This window comes from Muntiacus reevesi, chromosome X (assembly GCF_963930625.1).
Source record: "Muntiacus reevesi chromosome X, mMunRee1.1, whole genome shotgun sequence".
Classification (NCBI taxonomy): Eukaryota; Metazoa; Chordata; class Mammalia; order Artiodactyla; family Cervidae; genus Muntiacus; species Muntiacus reevesi.
In genome coordinates, this window is record NC_089271.1 from 104251194 (window position 1) to 104263136 (window position 11943).

General features: G+C 54.5%; 1 protein-coding gene and 2 pseudogenes across 1 annotated transcript; 1 reads left to right on the top strand and 2 right to left on the bottom strand.

Annotated features, from left to right (window-relative positions):
- Positions 1-1295: 1295 nt before the first annotated feature.
- Positions 1296-7067, bottom strand: LOC136154657 (heat shock transcription factor, X-linked member 3-like; annotated as a pseudogene).
- A 752-nt stretch (positions 7068-7819) lies between these two features.
- LOC136154658 (protein EOLA1-like) lies at positions 7820-9402 on the top strand (annotated as a pseudogene).
- Positions 9403-10395: 993 nt separating this feature from the next.
- On the bottom strand, positions 10396-11739 carry LOC136153560 (heat shock transcription factor, X-linked member 3-like). The gene is made up of 2 exons (XM_065915501.1): positions 11257-11739; positions 10396-10863 (listed from the first exon to the last, which is right to left on the bottom strand). Exons 1-2 carry the CDS (start codon positions 11737-11739, stop codon positions 10396-10398), a joined length of 951 nt encoding a protein of 316 aa, XP_065771573.1.
- Positions 11740-11943: the final 204 nt, after the last annotated feature.

Sequence of the window (11943 nt, forward strand, 5' to 3'; positions counted from 1 at the left end):
TCTGTAATGTCTGTAAGGTCACACTGAGGTACTTGAGATTGAGACTCCAGCACCTGGATTTAAGGGAACACGATGTGACTCTTCACACCCTACAAAGGCTCTGAGGTAGGAACACACTGGAATGTTCCAGGGTTGGAAGGACGGCCTTAATGGCTACTGGGGGTGAATCCAGGGGCAAGGAGAGCAGGCTGCCAGGGCAGGAACTAGATCACATGGGGCCTCATGGGCCTGTGAGAAGTGTGGCTCTTCTGTGTTTGGGGAAGAAAAGGCCCAGGAGGCCCTGGGGTGGGCTTGTCTGGGACCTTGTCCCCAACCTCAGATCGACATAGAAACAGAGCTCCTTTGCAGGTGCTAAGACCCTACTGAGGTTCAGACCCGGGACTCTGCTCTTCTGCTTTCACCCCGTTCAGTGAACAGGGACCCCCCCCCCTCCAGGTACAAGGAAAGAGGTGAAAATGGAGGTATGTGTGGTCAGCTCCCCTACTTCATGAGTTATCTCTCTATCTCTTAGCACCTCCTCAGTTGCAGAATGAGGTGACAGTAACCTAGCAGGTTATTTGAGGTTTGAATTCTGTGATCCCTGTGTGGTGCTGTCCCAGGCCCTGCTGAGGACACAGAGAGGGCCCGTCCCAGTAGTTCCTGCTCTCCTTTGTTCTTTCTCTAGGTTCTGGGCAGGGGCCGGGACATCTGCTGACAATGGAGGCTGTGCTGCAGGAAGGGCTGGGAGGAAGGTGGCTCCCAAAGGCATGGGGAAGACTCCTGGCAGGGCCGTCTGAGGTCCAGGGTGGCCCCAGGGCCGAGGCCAGACAGGTTAGCATGGGTCTGCCCTCAGCAGCCTTGGGCTAAGATGTGGGATCTTCAGAGCATGGGCAGGGATGGGGCTTGGGAGCTGAGGAGTGTTTGTCAGCTGTGGCTCGGGACATCGAGGGTACCTGGGCTGGGAGATGGTGGCCGAGGGCCAATCCATCCTGGGCTCACCTTAACGCTTGGCTTATGTGCCAGACCCTTGGCCGAGCGTGTGAAGTGCTGCTGCTTCAGGTGAAAAGTGACCCCAGGGGCTGGACTGAAGCCTGCCTGGGCTTCCAGCCTCATCTGTCTCACCCAGTGCAGTGTGTGAATAGCATGGGCAGACAGAAAGAACACAGACTTGCAGTTCTTGTTCGATTCTTTATTTAGTCCAGTGGACTTTTGCTTTACTTTATTAGAGCCAGAAATCAATCTTTAATTACAAGATAGTGCTCTTGAGTCTCCCTAGGAATCTGGGATATCAGGGATGGGGCTTGTCCTTGACCTGCTCACAGAGAACACACATAATCTGAGGACTCTCCCTGCTCCTTCTCCGCCTCAGGGGCCTTGTTTGGTGCCATGATGGAAAGGGCCACTGTCAGGATGGAGTAACAGGTGTTGTACAAAGCCATCACTGATTCATAATCTGGGTACTCTGGGGGGCTCTCAGGCAGTTCCCCTGGGCCGTCCCTTCCAGCAGTAGCTGGGTGTACAGACATGGCATTGCTGGATGTACCCTCTCCACTGGGGCTGCCCGATGGTTTCCCCTGGCCCACCCAGCTACACTGCCAATAGACCAAAGGCGAGAGAGCACAAATGAGTGCTGGCTGGGGTTCTATGAGCAGTTGGGGTTCCCTTCTTGACTTTCTTGCCCACCTCTTGGATGCACTGGTTGTGGTGGAGTCAAGGAGAGTGTCCGTTGCCACCGCTCACTTCTTTCTCTTTGGGGTCGCTGTTATACCAGTGGTGGGCTGAGCAGTTGTTCTGAGGTTATCTTTCCTTTGGATGTTCTGCAGGAGGAGAGGCTTGTCTCTCTGAAAATTGGAGTTGCGATAGATCTGAAAGGAAATGAATCACTTTTGCCATGGTGGGGGATAGGAGCCCTTCCTCCCCGCTCTCCTCCCCACCACTGTCCTGGCCTTGCCTAAGTATGGAGATAAGGTCTCTTCATTCCTGGCATGTTATGAGGCCCTAGCATGTCGCTCCTCGCTTGATGTGTTACTGGCCCTCCCTGACATCAAGTGGCCCCTCAGGGTCTGAAGTCACCCCTGCAGGTTCTGTCTAAGGGAGTTCATGGAACACAACAGGCCCTGCTTTCTCCTCTTTCATTAGCCACCCTCTCACAAGAAAAACGTTCTCCTGGTAAATGAAACCGGTCCGCACTTGGCTCGTCTAGCCTAGTCTCCCTGGAATGGCTTTCTACGTTGCCATCATCCTCTTCTTCCCTGCAGAGTGACCTGGAGGGTGTATTTTACTGAACCCATAGAGGTTCAGTTCACGGATGAAACTCTTCATGCTGTTTGTCTCGAAGATCCTGTCTTTGCCTCTGTGCTGGAGGACCTCCATCTAGAAGAGATCTGCCCTGATGACCACTGTGTCTCCCTCGTTGTTCCAGTACATAGAGGTAAATGCCACGTCCTCCACAATCCTCCAGAGCTTCCTGGGGAAGGACAGCCCTAGGACGGCATCATTTTCTTCCTCGTTGGCCATTTCTGGGTTTGGGCCCTGTGGGGGCAAATTGTCATGGAGGCCTGGATCGGGACTCTTGGGTTGGTCACCCTGCTTCTCCAGAGCCTCCCTTGAATCTACATTTGAATCTAGGGAAGAATCACAGGGATCCCCTGCTGTGGGATCCCCATCAGTTGATGGGGTCAGCAGGGCTGCACGTGCCTCATGGAAAATCTGACTAGCCATGGAACCAGTCAAACTCAGGAGCATTCTCTATCCAAGCAGTGAATGCTCAGGGCAGAAGGGCCTCAGACCACTGTTGGGGTGCCCCGTAAATAATCTCTGGAGATTCTAGAATCTGTGTCACAGGCCAGGCAGTCCATTAAGTGGTCAGGCCCCTTAATTGTTTCATGATGTCCCAGAGGTGATGTGGAGAGGCAACTCTGGCCCAGTGTGGGAGAGGGGGGATGGAGACAGAGATGGGGTCCCCAGCTTGTCTCTTGCCTGAAAGTACAGAAAAGTATCATTCAGGTTTCCTGCAAAGGCTCCCATCTGTGGCCAGGCCCCTTGTTTCAGGGAGCCAGGCCCTGGATGGGTTGACAAACGTGCCCCTGGCTCCACTCCCTCCCTACCAATGGGCAGGCCTGTGGCTGGCTTCTGCTGAAGGGCCAGGTCCTGGCAAGTCCTGACTCGGCTACCAACAAGAGAGACCCCAGGAGTCAGATGGGCCCCTGGCAAGTGTCCCTCCCAGAAGATGGGGTCCGTAACGGGCTGTTTTGGCCTAGACTGAGTTGGTGGCCCCACCCCTCCCCAGTCCCCAGCCTTGCCCCTCTTCTGGCTTTGTTGTCTTCTGGCTGGTGCTGCCGGTTGCTAGGTCCTGCTCAGATGGCCCCAAAGTCAGAGTCCTGTTGTCCTGCCACCACTGCCACCCAGGCTGAGCTCTCCCCAGAGTAGGGCTGCACTCGAGCACAGTGGAGGAACCTCATGTTCCACTTGACTGTTCCCCAAGCACCTGAGACACAGACTCCCCAGGATGCCCTGAGGAGGGCCCAACCAGGTGCTCTGCTGAGCTTGCAGCCTGCCGAGCTCTGCCCACCCCCAGATGCCATCCCACTGCAGATCACAGGCTGCTGTCTTCAGTTTCCATTTCTTCCCATGAAGACTGCTCTCGTGACCCTAGAGTCCTCACTTTGGCAACACCTGTGTGTGTGCTTTTCTTATCCCCCACCCAGAGCCTCGAATTCAGTCTCCCTGGAGGCTGCCTCAAAATTACTGTTTACTTTTGTCAATGGGTTGCCTGGGCTTCTGCTACCCCTGTTCCAGGCCTGCCACATCCAACTTGGGTCTCTGTGGGCACCTGCCCTTTTAAAGACTTGATTGGGGGCTCAAGGTACAGCCTGTCCTATTGAAAACAAGCATTTCACTGTTCCTCTCCAAGGCCAGCTCTGATCTCCACCACTGCCCCTGTCTCCACCACCTCTGTGGACCTGTTCTCCCTTACCCAGATGGCAGGTACATCGAATGATTTTGTTGGCACTGGTTAGGTGCCGTTCAAGGGGCGTCCTTTACAGACACTCACTCCCAGAGACATGTCTGAATTGTTGAGCTAGATGTGACCAGAGGACGCCCCCGTCTACCTGTATTTGAAAATGGATGAGAGCCCGGGTGTGGGAGTGGACAAAACTCCAGTGAGAGACACCTGTTTTCATTGCACATGGGCGACAGGGCAGTGGGTTTGGAGATGCGTGTCCTCTGACCTTGGTGGGCCATTTGTCTTCAAAATCACAGAACAGACTGGCACCTTGGAGAGGCCCGTGTGTGAGGACCCTATGGTACTGTCCCCCTAGAGACAGTGTTCTCCCAGTTCTGCTACTCAGCAGGGTCATTTGCCCAGTGTGAGAGCCATAGCCTGGTGTCTGAAAGGGGAGAGTGTATATAAGAAGAGGGTGTATAAGAAGCTCACCCAGGGGCCTTTCAGCCTGAGGACTGGAGACCAGAATGGAGCTTGCAGGCCTCGACCTGTGCTTGCTCCCTTGCCTTTACACTGCTAAACAGGTTGACAAAGCATTCCTTCAGGTCAGTTCATCTGACTGGGACACTACCCTAGAGGCTGTGATCATCAGTGGGGGACCCTGGTGGCCCCTCTGAAGAGGACCGAAGACTGTGGTATCTGTTGCAGCCAGGCTAGATGGCCTTTCTTGCCCCTGCTCACCCCCTGGGTCCAGAGGAAGCTGTCTTTTCTGGTACCCCTACTCCAGGCACCATTTGGGCCCTGGCAGTGGGTTTGTGTGGCACCAAGTAGTTTTGTCAGCTGTGGCTCAGGACACATGCATTGTGCACACACAAGCCCTCATGACGTCAAAGGCCTGCCCTTCTCAGCCTCGCTCTACTGCCCCTGCCCTTGGCGTCCCCACTCGGATGTCCCCAACCTAGAGGCCCTCCAGCTGCTCCCCACCCTCAGTGCAGCTGGTGTGAGGAGCCCCACGTGTTGGGCTGCAGGGTACGCCTGAGGGACGCGGTGCAGCTGGCAGGACCTGGCCTTTGTTGGCACTGTGATGGTGGGGCATGAATCTCTCACACTGTTACCTGCAGACACTTCTCCACTCTCCACTGTGGGAAGTGGTTGATTGCTTTGTGGTCTAGGCCATGTCAGAGAAAATGCACTTCAATAGGATGTGGAATAGCTTATCAGCAAAACATGATGATTCATAAATAAAACTAGTTAACTTTTCCAGGTGGACCATAGTGTTATTAGCTCAGTTGTGTTCAATTCTTTGAGACTCCATGGACTGTGTAGACCACCAGTGTCCTCTGTCCTTGCAATTCTCCAGGCTAGAATACTGGAGTGGGTTGCCATGCCCTTCTCCAGGTGATCTTCCTGACCCAGGGCTCGAACCCAGGTCTCCCGCATTGCAAGCAGGTTTTTATCCTTTTAGCTACCCCAGCAGCCCCTTTTCCAGTTAGAGGGCCTGTTACATTTGGTTGTTGAGGAGTGTTCCAGCAGGAAAAAGCTACTCCAGGAAAAGCAAGAACCACTCTTTGCCTCTGTCCCAGCCTGTCTTCCATCCAAACCATTAAATTCCTTCATTGCAGCCCCAACAAAGATTAAGTTGTTGATTAATGGCCAATTACAAAAAGAGATCATTTAAAGCTCAATAACACCTTAGGTTCTGGATCCTCGGTACCAGGAAAGAGAGGGCAGTTCCATGAATTTTTAGGGGCATCGCTTCAAGGGAGTGTGACCAAAGTTCTGCAGGATTCCTAGCAGATATGGGGTGGAAAACACTTCCTTTGCCCCTGTGGTCAACAGCAATGTGACAAGAGCCAGGGCTCCTCCCTTTCTGCCCCAGAAAGAGATCTCTCTGGGCTTTATCCAAGATGCAAAAGGACACCTCACAGCAATGATCCATTTCAGATGTTCCCATCACCTCCAAGACACAATGCAGTCCTGAGGGGTGCCACCACCCAACCTCATCACAATCACATCCCACAGAAGGAACCCAGCTTCCCAAAGCCCCAGACCACCCTGGCTCAAGCACAAACCCCAGGGTGTGCCTCCTGTAGCCCCACCGTCCTGCCCTGTGTTGCCTTGCTCTGTGGGACCTGGGGATGTCTCTCCAGCTTCCCCGTGTGACTCTGGCTCCTAGACCATTGCTGTAGGAGTGGGGGGTGTCCTGCTTCTCCTAGTCTTCCCACTGCTAACATGGCCTGTCAGGGAGCAGAGGCTCAGCAAAAGTCTTCGGAATAAATGAGCCAGTGGGCACGGGGCTCAGACTAATTGTCTGCTATGCCCTTAAATAACCCAGACAAATCCAAACAAACAGGGATAACTTAGTTTTTGAGACTGATACCCAAAAAGGACAGCAACGTAAATTCACTACGATCACCTTTATTATTATCTAAATCTCTCCCCATCAATATTGCTGCTAAGTAAGCTCATATTTCCAAAACAGTTCTAATTCCAATTCCAATGTATCCCTTTCAGGGTCACAAATCAAAATGGAAGAGTGCCCAATCTCTTTTACAAAAGAGCAAAACTCTTGTACTTGAACTGGGTAACCACAAACACATTTTGATCCTCATCATTCACAAACTAGGACATTAAAGGTTATTTAGCCTTCTGTTAAACTATCAAAGTTTGGAAATTTTCTAAAGAAAACAGAGATGAATCTCCATGTCATCGTAGAGAACAGGAACCCAAAGATGCTACACAGCGGTTCTGCCAACTGGCCCAGGCCCTCACTTCTGAGGAGGCTATCCATTCAGTTCAATCACAGAGGGAAGGATCGCCTGGCTGCTGCTCTGACTCAGGCCCCCTTTTCCTCCTCCCTTTCCACCACTGCAGACAGGGGTGTGAAGGCCCCCAAAGCACTTTGTTTGACTCTGAGCAGAAACACCATGACTTGCCACTTGCTGGTCTCTGCCTAAGCTTGTGAACCCCGCAGGAACTCACAGCAGGCAGAGTGGCTGCCCTCCCCAGGGGCAGAGGAGGCTGAGGGGGATGCAGCCTCCGCTGCCTCAGACCCCAAGAGCTACACCTCCACAGGGCCCTGTGCCTCACCTGGGTCCTGAATGTCTTCCTTGGCCTTGCTTGGCTTACTCGGGTCACTCATCTCGACCACAAGCATGATGCCTGGGATCAAACCACAGACAGGAGTGACACAGGGGAACAGATCGGGGCCATGGGCCTTGGCTGAGAAAGGTCAGACCCAGGATGGTCTGACACAGGCAACTTAAAAGTCTCCTCTTGAGGGGTCCCCTAAGTTCTCCCTCCGGGTTCTCACCTAAACTGCTTCAGAACCTAAGAATCTCCTCTCCAGTCTCTGAGGCCCTGCCCCTTACATCAAGTCTCCATTGTCCCTGAAACATTGTGCTCATGCAGCCACCAGAGTTGCCCTGGGATGACAGCAGGTTCTGTGACCCTGGGATGCCCTGTGTCCTCTCTCAAGGTCCTCATCTTGAGCCCTGGCACTTCCAGGGATGCCTGGAATGGCAGGGATGGGCACGAGCATGGGAGCTGAAGGATGGGGGGGGGCTGGGGGGGGGGCTGGGGGGGGGGGAAACCAAGCCCAGGACAGTGCCCATCTATACTGGGAGAGAACCAGAGCCCGGTCACTGCACTGTGAAGCCAGGGAACCCACTCTCCCTCCTCAGTGCTTCCAAGGTTTTGGTGCCCTGTGACTTGGAACTCACTACGTGCCTCTCTCCCGCTGTCCTGCCCTCCTCCTTGCTGACCTCCCCACAGATTGCGTGTGATGGATGGGTCCTCTGGGTCACCACCCCCTATCAGTAGACTGTGTGGAGACAGATGGAAAGAGCCAGACCTCTCTGACCCCCCCACATTCTGTGTCAGCAGGCTTGGAGGATGCTTGGCCATGTGGGGCTGAGGTCCGGCACAGGCTGTGAGCTTGGAGGCTGCTGTGTCAGTCTCCTGACCTTTGTGGTTCTGTGTATCCGCAGCCTCATGAGGCCCTGGGAGCCCTGGGAGGTGAAGTTCAGCTGTCTGTCCTTCTGACAGCCTTCTGCCGGTTTCATCTTAAACGGTGTCAAGCCCCTGGAGAGGCAGTGGCGCCCTGTGCTATGCGACCACTGGCACTGTACCCTGGCCGTCCACACTCACACTGGGACTGGGTGGATGTGGCCTGAAAGGAGCTGCTGGAGCAGAGGATGGGGATTAGCCCTGCCCAGATCCAGGCATTGCTGCAGGACAGGGACAAGTTCAGCCTTAGAGTGATCGCGGGCAAGTGAGGCCCTGCCCCACGCTGCCTGCATGACCCCCAGTGCTGCCCTGGATCTCACCTTGCTTTCCCAAATGATCGTTTGTTTGTGTTTGTTTGTTTTCTGTTGAACCAGTTGGTGGGGGAGGGGCTGAGATTTCTTCAGAGGGACAGTGAGTGTCCCTTGGCTGGGAGACAATGGCATGAGGTGCCTGACCACCTCCCTGGCCTCAGTCCCCATTTATGCTCTGAGCAGAGGCGGATCCAGGTCTGCACATGGCACTTTGTGTGTGTGTGTGTGTGTGTGTGTGTGTCCCCACGTGTGTCTGTGTGCCCGGCAGAGACCATGAGAGTCAATAAAGCACCCAGCCTGGGTTTAATACCAGGCAGCCAGGCCTGAGCAAGCCCCCTGACTCCCCAGGGGTAAGGCCCCAAAGCAGCACTTCTCTGCTGGTAAATCCCTTGGGGACCTGATATCTGCTGGTTCCCACCAGAGCCCTCCTTCTCTGTCCCTGTGGCCTGCAGTGGTCAGACTGAGAGCTACCCGTGGCCTGGTGGGTTTGTGGAGCACCAGGCCTCTCCCTTTCATTTCGCTCCCTCACTGGCTTGGCTTCGCACCGAATTCCCTTCACCAAGGTGAGCCCATGTGAAAATGCTCATCCAGAAGACCCAGTTCACCTCGGGTTTCCTCCGTGATATGGTCTTAGTCTCCAGCAGGCATGACTATGAATCACCTTGTTCTCCTTCTGTGTCCTGTCTTTGCACATAAGTCTTGTGGAAACTGGGGACACTTTGCTGTGCCCAGAAAACCTAGATCCCGATGCGGTAGAGGAGCTGGAGGAGCTGGATGATCAAGCCCTGCTATCCGACCTTCTCCAGAAGTACCTGACTGTGCTTGCCAAGCCCCACCGGCCGCTGCAGCCCGTCCCTGGGACGGGCGGGAAGGACATCTTCCAGGTGGACATCGCCGAGCACTTGATCCCCTTTGGGCAGAAGACCTGTTCAGGTTGGGCTCTTGAGAGGAAGGTGACCAAGAGACCTGCACATGGTGACACTGTCCAGTCACCGCTGTGCCCTGGACGTGCCCGTCTAGTTCCGTCTGAATTGGCCCCACCCTTGGGTGTGCTGTCAGCTTGGTGCAGGTTGGGGGTCTGGGACACTCCTCGTGCGGTGCTGCTCGGAACTCAGCGTGAGTCTCCAGGACTTTGACCTTCACGATAAGAGGGCATAGCCACTTGTTTTGGCCCTGCTGTGTCTAGCTGGTTGAGAGAAATGTGTTGTTAGGAAACCGCTTAGTGTTTTTCCCTTTCTTTTCTGGTCCAAACTCCCCGATGTTGGAACAGTGACCAGAGGGTGATGGGGAAGGCTGGGGGCTTGGCTGAGTGTCGGCAGGCAGAGATGCCCGCAGGCCCAGAAACAGGCTATGGTTTGTCCTTGCAGGTGACTCTTGCCCTTTTCTAGTGTGTCCCGTGGCTCACAAAGCATGTGTGTTGGATGCGGTGCCTGGCTGCCTCATGTCCAAAGACAGGCTCCTAAATATACCTGTGAGGGCAGAGGGACAAGGGCTGGTGTTCACCTTGTGGAAAGCTTGTACTTGTCTTTGGGTTTGGGGTCATGTGTTTGCAAGGCCCTTGGCGGGTGGGGTGACCCTGATTTCTGGTCAGCTTCTTGGGGGGAGGCCCCTGGATCAACAGCTGGAGATGCTCAGCTGCTGAGCAGAAACTTGTGGCATCTTTGGGGACCCAGGAAGAGTCCCTTCTGCTTCAGGGTGCATGACTCATGGAAGGTGACACCCCCAAGGTCAGGAGCCCAGCTGAGCCATCTGCTGAGCAGCAGGCAAGGCCCAGTGACGAGCCCATCCTGGACTGGCCTCAGCACTAGGCTAGTGAGCCAAACCCTTGGCCGAGCATGTGAAATGCTGCTGCTTCTGTTGAAAAGGGACCACGTGGACCAGACTGAAACCTGCCTGGGGCGTGGGCTTCCAGCCTCATCTGGCTCACCCTGTGCCATTTGAATAGCGTGAACAGACAGAAAGAACACAGGCTGGTCATTCTCATTCGATTCTTTATTTACTCATTTGTAGTTTTGCACCTCTTTATTAGAGCCAAAAACCGATTTCTGATTACAAGAGAGTACTTTGGAGTGTCCCCAGGAACCTGAGAGGTCAGGGATGGGGCTTGTCCTTGACCTGCTCACAGGGGAACTCTGAGAGCTCTCCCTGCTCCTACTCTGCCTCAGAGGCCTCGTTTGGGGCTCTGTCGGAAAGGGCTGCCGTCAGCATGGAGTAACAAGTGTTGTACAGAGCCATCACTGAATCATAATCTGGGTACTCTGGGGGGCTCTCAGGCATTTGCCCAGTACTCTCCCTCCCAGAAGTAGCTGGGGGTACAGACATGGCACTGTTGGACGTGCCCTTTCCACTGGGGCCACCCTGATTGCTGCAGAGATGCTTTACCCCAGCCTGCCCGGCTACACTGCACATAGAGCAAATGCGAGAGCGCCCAGATGATCGTCGCCTGGGGGTTCTGCGAGCAGGTGGGGTTCCCTTCTGGACTGTCTTGCCCACCTCTTGGGTGCACTGGTTGTGATGGAGTTGAGGAGAGTGTCTGGTCGCCATCACTCGCTTCTTTCTCTTTGGGATGTCCTGCAGGAGGAGAGGTTTGTCCCTCTGAAAATTGGAGTTGCGATAGATCTGAAAGAAAATGAATCACTTTAGACAGCAAGGGGGAGAAGAAGCCTTCCTCGCCGCCCTCTTCCCCATGACCATCCTGGCTATGCCTATGTATAGAGACAAAGTCTCTTCATTCTGGCAGGTTATGAGGACTTAGCATGTTTCTACCTAGAGCTGCCCCAGGGCCATCCTCACTTGAGGTGTTCCTGGCGGTCCCTGACATTCAGTGGCCCCTCAGGGTCTGGAGTCACCCCTGTGGATCCTGTCTAAGGAGGGTGCTGGAACAAGACAGACCTAGTGTTCTCCTCTTTCCTTAACCACCCTCTCATGAGAACAGCATTCACCTGGGAAATGAAACCCGTCCAGCACTCAGCTTTTCTAGGCTAGCCTCCCCAGAAGGACTCTCTACATTACCATCGTCTTCTTCCCTGCAGAGTGACACGAAGGGCGGATTTTACTGAAACCGTACAGGTTCAGTTCACGGATGAAGCCCTTGATGCTTTCTGTCTCGAAGATCTGGTCCGCACCTCTGCGCTGGAGGACCTCTGTCTGGAAGAGATCTGCCTCAATGACCACCATGTCTCCCTCATCATTCCAGTGCACAGAGGTGAAGGCCGCATCCTCCACGATCCTCCAGAGCTTCCTGGGGAAGGACAGCCCGAGGACGGCGTTGTTCTCTTCCTTGTTGGCCATTTCTGGCTTTGGGCCCTGTGGGGGCAGATTGTCATGGAGGCCTGGATCGAGGCTCTCAGGTTGGTCACCCTGTTTCTCCAAAGCCTCCCCTGAATCAACATTTGGATCTGAGGCGGAATCACAGGGGTCCCCTGTTGTGGGCTCCCCATGAGTTAATGGGGCCAACAGGGCTATGTGTGACTCGTGGGAACTCTGACTAGCCATGGAGCTCATCTAGCTCAGGAGCATTCTCTACCCCAGCAGTGAATGCGCAGGGCAGAAGGGGCTCAGGCCAGGGTTCGGGTGCCCCATAAATACTCTCTGGACATTCTAGAATCTGGGTCGTGGGCCAGGCAGCCAATTAAGTGGCCAGCTTCCTTAACTGTTTCATGATGTCACAGAGGTGATGTGGAGAGGCAGCCCTGGCCC

Excerpts from the sequence above, each read along its gene's own strand:
- LOC136153560 (XM_065915501.1), bottom strand. The coding sequence starts at position 11,739 with ATGGCTAGTCAGAGTTCCCACGAGTCACACATAGCCCTGTTGGCCCCA. Across the intron at positions 10,864-11,256 it reads CTGCAGGGAAGAAGACGATG|ATCTATCGCAACTCCAATTT; the intron begins GTAATGTAGAGA and ends ATTTTCTTTCAG.